The sequence below is a fragment of the Priapulus caudatus genome, unplaced genomic scaffold (genome assembly GCF_000485595.1).
Source record: "Priapulus caudatus unplaced genomic scaffold, Priapulus_caudatus-5.0.1 Scaffold180, whole genome shotgun sequence".
Taxonomy (NCBI): domain Eukaryota; kingdom Metazoa; phylum Priapulida; class Priapulimorpha; order Priapulimorphida; family Priapulidae; genus Priapulus; species Priapulus caudatus.
Genome location: NW_014577241.1, coordinates 284,193 through 294,107, shown reverse-complemented (window position 1 = coordinate 294,107; position 9,915 = coordinate 284,193). Strand labels below are relative to the sequence as shown.

Here is a 9,915-nt window from a genome sequence, read left to right as displayed (position 1 = left end):
CTGCATGACCAGTAGAAAACAAGGGCTGGGCCCTTCCCAGTTATCTAGCATGCCACCACTTAGGACAAAACTGATACGGGTAACACGAATGGTTTTTAATGGGCGTAGTCAGGTTCACCAGCAATGATCACAGATTATCATGTGACCACATCATGTGACCACGCACGATTAACCCATTTTATAGACTAATGCTGATATGTTGAAAATACTGCAAAGTTTGCTCATGAACGGAAGTAATACATGCACAATACTCTATTTATAAATATATTGGGAAAACATGTTCAAAATACAGCGCGCCTCATACAGTAACAAGCAAGATTGGTTGTAGGCACACTGAACAAACCGGCTTGCTTGGGGCCTCCACTCAGGGAACTCACACATAAGCAAAACATACATTGTTTCTACTTCTAGTGGGCTTAGTCACTCTGTTATCTCAAAGTTTGTAGAGATAAGGATACTGGAGCTTGGAACATTGAATGTCATGTTTGCTAGGCTAGCCCAGCATAACAAGCACATAGTTTGATCGACATACAAACTATGAATAACCACGCGCGTGTGATACATCATTACTACACTTCGCAAAACTTACACGCAAAAACACTGCGCACTCCGCGGACTCAGTTGCCATCTCCTCGATATCAACAACAGCCGACTCTCACTATGAACAAAGCTTCCTTCAGCTGTCCGAGCGAATCGTACCAGGGCGGCCGACCCGCTGGTGTAGACTGTGTGTGTCGTCCTCATGACGGGTCTACCGTATCTGGGAGGCTTTAGACGTGCTCGCGGTTCTAACGCGTGTCGTCTGCCCAAAAAAAAACAAAAACAAAAAAAAAAAAAAAAACAAAAAAAAAAGAAAAAAAAAAAAAAAAAACAAAAAAACAAAACAAAAAAAAAAAAAAAAAAAAAAAAAAAGAAAAAAAAAAAAAAAAAAAAAAAAAAAAAAAACAAAAAAAAAAAAAAAAAAAAAAAAAAAAAAAAAAAGAAAAAAAAAAAAAAAAACAAAAAAAAGAAAAAAAAAAAAAAAAAAAAAAAAAAAAAAAAAAAAAAAAAAAAAAAAAAAAAAAACGAAAGAAATGAGAGGAATATTAGAAAAAAAAACAAACCACAAAAAGAAAAATAAAAAAAAGAAGAAAAACACAATAATACAAAACAAATGTGTGCAACGATCATCGTCGTCAGCGAATAATCGGCAGAACTGAAAATGCAGCAGAGGCAAAAACCCACGTTTACTCTATGGACCATTGTAGGTCACCACGATTCATAGATGAGAATTCAGGTCAGACAAGAATGTACCATCATGTTATGCCTATCCCTCCTCCGGAACCTCTCGGCCTGACTACACTGCTGCGGTAAACAGTACAACGTGCGACTACACCTCGTCTGGCTGTCACATACCAGGAAGTTTACTCCCGCGCCTATGAATGCATTGTTCTCTATCCCTACTGAACCAATGAGTTGTGCTTTGCAGCACCTTGCAGCGAATGAATTCCATCCAATCATAAGAACAAATTCTCCACTGAAGCACCGCCCTAGGCTCCGCTCTCATAAATGCCGGCGTAAATATTGTATCCTCGACACACCCTACCCCCAATCTTCCGAACCCAGTTCATTCGCAATATTCTTCACGTCGATGTATTCATTAGAATGCGAACTAAACAGTTACGCCAGCCAAAACCACTGTTGCGGTTGAAAAATACACTAGTGACGAAGTGCAGCTGTCAACAAGGAAATTTCAGAACAGGAAGACGTCCGAGATCACCGAATGGGCTCCGCGTCTCGCGAGAATCCCGCACTGTTCCTCAATGTGTTACTTGAAAGAATAGTGAGGAAGAGCGGCCCAGTGACCGTTGAAAAATCTCGGCATTTTGCGAAGCACCTACCAATTCTCGTATAGGGCGTGACGCTCGACACCACATTTTCCTGTGGGGGCGTTCTTCTCTGCCCACACGCGAAATGTTCTAGGAGTTCGATAAATAGTTGTGCGACGCAACAAGCAAGAAAATAACGCCGGTAATCCCACCTTCGATATTATCTTCTAGGTGCTAATACGTTGCTGTCCATCTATTCTCTCAAATTTACCGAGAATAATGTGGCGAGAGAAAACCAACGGTGTGAGTTTTAGTGCAAAGCATATCAAAATTGTTTTAGCGATACAAGAAATAAAATGCCGCTTCATCTCTTGCAGCGTCTGTTTGTGAAAAAATCGCAACGGAAATATAGATTGTCTGGCAGCTTGTCATTGTCAATATTAACCCAAGGAGCGTTCCGTCATAAATTACAGTGTGGGTCCCGCAAACTATTATCAAGCTAACAAGTGAGACCAGTTCTTGGAATAACTACAGTTGCTCTTTCCAGATTCTTAAAACGCGAGGCATACGTAACAGTCCTTTAAGACGCTGCGTGAACATTAAGAGCGCGCGTGATCGTTTACACGAGATCACAGGCTCGTGATCGGAGCGTTTCTTTAAAATTATAATGCCCTAAAAAATATACGATGATATATTAGCTACCAAGAGTCTTAAATGTTTCTATACTCTGTTCACCTATTATTGCCGACAATTTTCTGCAAAATGCCAGTCAAATGCCTCATCTGCAAACAATGACATTGAACCAACTCTGGGCTCGCGCCATTGGCTGCCGGCATGCCCGACACTGTACGTCAAGATATATGTTCATATATTGGAATACCTTTCTCCGCTTATTAGTTTATGTTACGGTCTCAGTGATTTGCAGTCGGTCAGCACACATTTGGCGGGAATTCTAGCCAGTGGTAGCGTTTGGTTTCAACTTGTTGCAGGATTGAGCATCTTGGACGGTTTTTGCAAGACAATTGTGCGGCAATAATGAGTGTGTGAGAGAGTAGAGAAGACATCTAAGACATTGCGTAGTAAAATAATTTATCACCTATGTTTAATGGTTAAATAGACATCTATATAAAGTCTTTATATATTGTTAACACGATTCAATAAACAGTCCTAGTGCTGGTCAGGAAATTACGTATTTTATAGCTCCGAACTCTTGCGATGTTCGTCGTTTCAGGCGCGATGGCGCCGCTAATGTACATGTGCCGCTCAAACTACGAGGCCGCCGTTAAAATCGGGGGACCACTGTACGGCATTGACCACCGCTAGAGACGTGCCATTAAGGAGATGATACATGTACTTGCTGTCTTCATTATATACGTATTACAAACGAGTTGGGATTTACTGTAAGTGGTCTGTGACAGGTTACCTGCCATTGATTACTGGTGTAGGGAGTGGTAAAAGAAAGATTGTATATGTGAAATGATCGCGATGGAATGCCACAATCCGCCATATAATGCCAGAGCCTGGAAAAAACGCTCCATATCCTCAAACAGGAAAAAACGTGTCGGCTGTAAGGTTGTTTCGATGCTTCTTTTTCGTGAGCCAGACGGCAGTCTAGAATGAGCGCGTGAATGGCCCAAAATTATTCATACGCTTTTATCGGCTTGGTGGCGCATTTCATTGTATACAAGAAATTTTTCGGCCATCTTTGTTCTGTTGGGTTCGAATTTTCTGATAACATACTTCGATTCGGTAGTAAATTATTATGCGCATCTAACTAATCATGAGGCTATAGTTAAAGCTTTAGAATCATTAATACATGATAAAGATATGTCATTACATGTGTGTTCCTATGTTTGATCATAATCGCCATGGCGTCCAACTTTACGCCTGGCTGAATGAGTAAACTGTTAATCGGAAATGTTCGATATGTCAAGGACTATCACCGCTCGCGTGAATAAATTAAAAAAACCCCAAGTAAGCCTGTAATACTGCTAGGTTTAATAAGTCTCACCACAACTTCATATTCTCAGACTTTTATGTTGTATAGCTTAACGCTGGATATTGTCAAATCAAGTTTAGCTTATTAGTTGATGTAAACAAATGATTTACTTGTATTCATCCGGTATAGATGCTCGTATAGACCAAGAAATTCATTCCTTTCGAGGGACTGAATTACATTGTTGAAAAGTAGTCAACAAGTAGGGATCTTTATCTCGCTATCATATGTATTCCACACTCTACTTCCACCTTGGTGTGAGACTCTTTGTAACATAAATGTGTAGATAAGACCTATACGTTACGTTAACCTAGCTATCTTGAGTATAAATATAAGTACATGTAGTACAATAATACAATTTAATTCAAGGTATAAATTCATTTTGTTACATGAACTAGCAGGGGGGCAGGGGGTAGCTGCCCCCCGCCAAAAAAAGAACCCAGTGAAGCAGGGCTCTCAAGGGGTAGCTTTAAAAATGAGTGAGATTTATTTTGAATCAGAAAATCTACGGCCGCAGGCACGAAGGGGGTTTAATTTGGATTAAATTAGCTTTAAACTCACCTAGATTTTCCGAGATTCCAGCAGGCTTCGCGCCCGGCCAACACTGCTGAAGGCTATTTATAGTAACGCGTGACATCAGATTAGCATAATCAGTCGCTGGTTGCGCCACTAGACCCACTCCACACAACAAAGAAAAACTGGATTCTTGCAATTGAGTGAGATTTTCGGGGACTATCAGGAATGTGCGTGAGAGCATGAGATTGTGCTGAATTGCGTGAGTCTGTCGCCAAATGCGTGAGGCTTGTGAGCCCTGGTGAAGAATAATGGGAACACAAATAACATAACAATTTACAGTTGATTGATATTGACGTTTTTAGTATGTAACATATGGTTACCTACCTGAAATGGCTGGAAATGGCATTTCAGAGCTTCTACTTTTCACATTTTCATGGCCCCCAGACCCCCCTAGAAGCGAGCGCCTCAGGCGCTCGTTCATCTTGCCCCCCCCCCACATACATTAATTCCTAGCTACGGCCCTGTGATAGCACCCCTTCTGGGCAAGTACGCTCGTGCAGCAACTCCACTAGTCGTTAATCGTTAAGTTAGTGATGAGCTTAGGGTAGGGGCCAGAGATGCCAACCACTACAATTTATTCGTATTTTATACGAATTTCTATTCCTTTTGCACCACTACGACCAGTTTGTATCAAACTACAAATTTCACTGTAATCGAAAAAAAAAAATTTGGTTTGGTCAATTATTGTCATTTTTTGGTCTATTTATTGTCATTTTTGACCCTCAGAATGCAGGAAATTTCTTCTCAGAATCAAAAATTTTTCCGGGGAGCATGCCGGACCCCCCTAGCAAACTGGGGTCACGTACCGAACTACTAATTTGATGGCCAGAAACTACAGATTGCTTCAAATATGTGTTGGCATCTCTGGTAGGGGCTGAGATTATGATATTGATAATAATGACGTTGGTGGCGTGTTGACTGTTGTTATTGTTTTTTAGTGACAGTATTGAGTCCCCTCGGCTTCGCTGCCGTCCCTGATTTTGTGATCTTATCTACTTGGTAACTGTAGATCTAATTGAATATATTTGAACATAATTATCTGTTTCAGCCACGAAAATCGAAACCATTCATAGATAAGAAGAAGGCTGTTACATTCACCCTTGTCCATCGAAGTCAGAAGGATCCCCTGCAAGCAGATGATACAGCGGGTCAACATGTGTTACTCCAAGGAGCGCCGAGAGAGGCAAACGTGGTGCGTGATGGCAAATGCCAGATAGCAATAAAAAATGTATTGTCTAAGCTCTTGCGCTGAGACAGTATATATAAGCTCTGTACAAAATTTTGTTTTGTTGAAGTAAAAAACCTGCTGGTGTCCCCTACATGGGATACAGTGACAAGGTAGTGCACGTGCTGAAAGCTAACTAGCTCTGTAGATGTGAAGTTGAGGTCTCATTCACTAGAGTCGGCGCTATGGACACTGAGCTTGGTCGCAGCCTGAGTGTATTTGCATCCACAGTTGGTCTTTTACGTTCCCATAATGTTGGGGACGGACCCTCCACTTTACACAACCATCCGAGCCATAAGTGACTGAGCGGCCCCAATGTCAGGAGCCTGATTTTCATACTTTGAGTAATTCCACTGCCGTAGGCAGGGTGTGAACTCATAGTCTTCGCAGTGAAAGGTGGCCATGCTAACGACCTGACCTCTAGTTGATAGACCTCTATATCCTGTTATATATTATTTGTTGATATATTGATTGTACGTATACTGATCTGTAACATGAGTTGCAACACTTACGTAGGATGAAAAGAAGTTGGAAGAACAACGCAAATTCGGAGTGTTTTTCGAAGACAACTATAACTATCTACAACACCTCCGGGACGCCGACGAGGTAGTCTCCCTCGAACCCGTTGGCCAATCTACCGTTGGTGGACAACGGTTAACTAAAGACTCGGCGTGTGCCACAGACAAAGATGCTGACCAGTAGAAAACAAGGGCTGGGCCCTTCCCAGTTATCTAGCATGCCACACTTAGGACAAAACTGATACGGTAACACGAATGGTTTTTAATGGGCGTAGTCAGGTTCACCAGCATGTTCACAGATTAACATGTGTCCACATCATGTGACCACGCACGATTAACCCATTTTATAGACTAATGCTGAATATGTTGAAAATACTGCAAAGTTTGCTCATGAACGGAAAGTAATACATGCACAATACTCTATTTATAAAATATATTGGAAAACATGTTCAAAATACAGCGCGCCTCATACAGTAACAAGCAAGATTGGTTGTAGGGCACATTGAACAAACCGGCTGCTTGGGGCCTCCACTTCAGGGAACTCACACATAAGCAAACATACATTGTTTCTACTTCTAGTGGGCTTAGTCACTCTGTTATCTCAAAAGTTTTGAGAGATAAGGATACTGGAGCTTGGAACATTGAATGTCATGTTTGCTAGGGCTACTAGCCCAGCATACAAGCACATAGTTTGATCGACATACAAACTATGAATAACACGCGCGTGTGATACATCATTTACTACACTTCGCAAAACTTACACGCAAAAACACTGCGCACTCCGCGACTCAGTTGCCATCTCTCGACTATCAACAACAGCCGACTCTCACCTATGACGAAAGCTTCCTTCAGCTGTCCGAGCGAATCGTACCAGGGAGGCCGACCCGCGGTATAGATCGTTCTGTGTGTCGTCCTCATGACGGGGTCTACCGTATCTGGAGAGGCTTTAGACGTGCTCGCGGTTCTAACGCGTGTCCGTCTGCCACCGGGCGACCGACCAGCTGGAGGTTTGGCAGCACTGGCGCTATCTTGTGTGCCAACGATCACGTCACAATCATCGGCAGAACTGAAAATGCAGCATAGCCATAGGAAACACAGTTACTTATGACCATGTAGGTTCACCAGATTCATAGATTGAGAATTCAGGTCAGACAGAATGACCATCATTGGTATGCCTATCCTTGGTAATCTGGCTGACCTACACTGCTGGTAACAGTACAGTGACTACACTGTGCTGTACATACAGGAAGTTACTCCCGCGCCTATGAATGATTGTTCTCTATCCTTGAACCAATGAGTGTGCTTGCCAGCACTGCAGCAGATGAATTCATAATCATAGAAACAATTCCACTGAAGCAGCTAGGCTAAGTTATAAATGAGGTAAATATGTTATCCTGACAAACCTACCCCCAATCTTCCAAACCATTTTCATCCTCCACATATTCTTCGTCAGATGTATTCATTTAGGAAGAGAACTAAACAGTTACGCCAGCAAATGTGCCGGTTGAAAAATACACATGAGTGCAGCTGTCAACAAGGAAATACAGAAGCGTTCCGAATCACCGAATGGGCCTCGCGTCTCGCGAGATCCCGATGTTCCTCAATGTACTTGAAGAGCGGCAGTGACGTTGAAAAATCTCGCGATTTTCGACCTAACAATTTCTCGTATAGGGGTGGACGCTCGACACCACATTTTCGTGGGCGTTCTTCTCTGCCCACACGCGAATGTTCTGGAGTTTCGTAAATAGTTGTGCGATCGAACAAGCAGAAAATTAAGCGCATAATCGCACTTATAGTGAAACGTTGCTCATTTACTTTATATTAGTCATTTCGATTGTGAACAACACAAACCAGGCTAAACCAGGCTGCTTTTAAGACGCTGTGAACATAAGAAGCGCGATTACATTGGCCTTGAAGCAGCAGATCGATGCTTCTCCGCTTTTGACACTAGCATTTCTAATTGAATTTACCGCGTGATCATAGAGGAATAATCAATAAACTTTTACATAAACAAGTACTAATACTATATAAGTCATTTCGTGCAGAGTAAGTGCTCAAACTACGCATATGAACGTAGAATTACCTGTCTGATTCAGCAGAGCTGGGTGGGTTGACTGGAACATCCGCCATTGCAGAGCTGAAAAAACCGTGTGTAAGGTTTCATGCTTCCATTTTGGGAATCAAGGCCAATTTCCGTTTCGGTTTCGCATTTCATTCGATTTCGCATTTCTGTTTCGATTTCGATTTCATTCGGTTTCGCATTCATGATCGAATAGATCATTAATAAATGAAAGTAAAGTATATGTCTTTTTGAATGGCGCTGAATATAATGTTTTATTGTCGTTAGCAAACGTGACAGTTGGACCAAGAAATTCATTCATTCGAGGAGCTGTGCGTCTGAGAACAATATATCCACAATTAATGTATTGCATCTAATTGTGATCAACTGTGAAACAATCAAACAATCGAGCGATTTACTAATAGAGGCATGAACTTGTCGATATAACAATGTGTTTTGGCAGCGTGATGACAGGCCAAGCAATTAAGTTAATTTCAATTTAAACTATAATTTAGAAAAATGATTAGAAAAATGACAACTGAATCTATATTATTCTAATGTATTCTGTGAATTATGCTAACACAGATCTAATTGATTAACACTGAAACTGAAGCAACTTTGATAAGTGTAACGCAGTTGCCCAATGAGGATTACACATCATAATTGGAATCAAGCGCATATAAAAAATTATGCCAACTTCAAAGATATATACAAACACTTTTTATATTCTTATGCGGATATATGCTAGCTAATATCCTAACTATAGACCATGTACTATAACAAGGGCCTTACCCTGGAACAACCTGCAACTTAGTTCCCTTAATTTTTTCCCTCTAAATTAACGTGACTTTGACAGTTTTATGGCTACATATATGACTATATGAGGGATATGGTATATTGGCCTAGCCGTAGAAATAATTAATTAATATACTAGTCAGACTAACTTTATATATATTTGTGTCTCTATATATTATGCTATGTATCTATATACATATTTCCAAGAGCTAATAATAAGGTATTATTAGCTCTTGATATTTCTGTACTCTGTATTCTCATAGGTATCTATATGGTCGTAGCGTGTGTGTGCGGGGGTGTGTGTGTGGTGGTGGTGGTGGGGGAGGGGTAAATTAAGCAATGCTACGATACATAACGATACTACGTGGCAGCAGCATAGACTGGTACTTGGTCCCACATCTCGGCTTAGTTACTCGATGGGGGTAACCATCGAGTAATCGAGGTGGGAGCGAGTACTAGTCTAGCAGCAGTGTGGCAGCAGTATCGGTATCGCGACTTGAAAAGCATTAGTTTGTGAACGTCACGTGTGGAACCTTCAATTTACGTATTTCTTTGATTCTATTTCACCTACAGCATTTTATTGGAACATTATGGTATGGGGAAATGGTTATTTATGTCAGATATTAGTATTTACCCATGTAGAGGGTTTTAGATTACGTTTGCTTAAGTAATAAAATTGCATTGCAAAACGCATGTTGTCACGTCTATGGCTCTGCCTCTACTGCTCTAGTAGTACTAGTAGTACTATAGTCTATAGCCCAACGCGGCCTATAGGCTATAGTACTACTACTAGTACTACTAGAGCAGTAGAGGCACAGAGCCATGGACGTGACAACATGCGTTTTGCAATGCAATTTTATTACTTAAGCAAACGTAATCTAAAACCCTCTACATGGGTAAATACTAATATCTGACATAAATAACCATTTCCCCATACC

At 41.1% G+C, this 9,915-nt stretch overlaps 2 protein-coding genes across 4 annotated transcripts in view; one reads left to right on the top strand and one right to left on the bottom strand.

The window, feature by feature from the left end:
- LOC106806820 (uridine-cytidine kinase-like 1) overlaps positions 1–8,295 on the bottom strand; it is a 17,061-nt gene extending 8,766 nt beyond the window's left edge. For 2 of the 3 annotated variants that reach the window (XM_014808937.1, XM_014808938.1), the window contains exons 1-2: positions 7,531–7,685; positions 6,954–7,189 (exon numbers count right to left, since the gene is read on the bottom strand). In XM_014808937.1, coding sequence (XP_014664423.1) covers positions 6,954–7,189; positions 7,531–7,586 — 292 coding nt within the window. In that variant the 5' untranslated portion in view covers positions 7,587–7,685. Of the gene's footprint in view, positions 1–6,953; positions 7,190–7,530; positions 7,686–8,206 lie in introns of those variants that run through there. The other variant, XM_014808939.1, reaches the window with a different exon arrangement.
- Positions 1–9,915, top strand: part of LOC106806822 (protein LTV1 homolog) — a 19,082-nt gene that overhangs the window by 1,883 nt on the left and 7,284 nt on the right. Inside the window, exons 2-3 of the mRNA XM_014808940.1 lie at positions 5,429–5,572; positions 6,122–6,295. Coding sequence (XP_014664426.1) covers positions 5,429–5,572; positions 6,122–6,295 — 318 coding nt within the window. The remainder of the gene's footprint in view (positions 1–5,428; positions 5,573–6,121; positions 6,296–9,915) is intronic.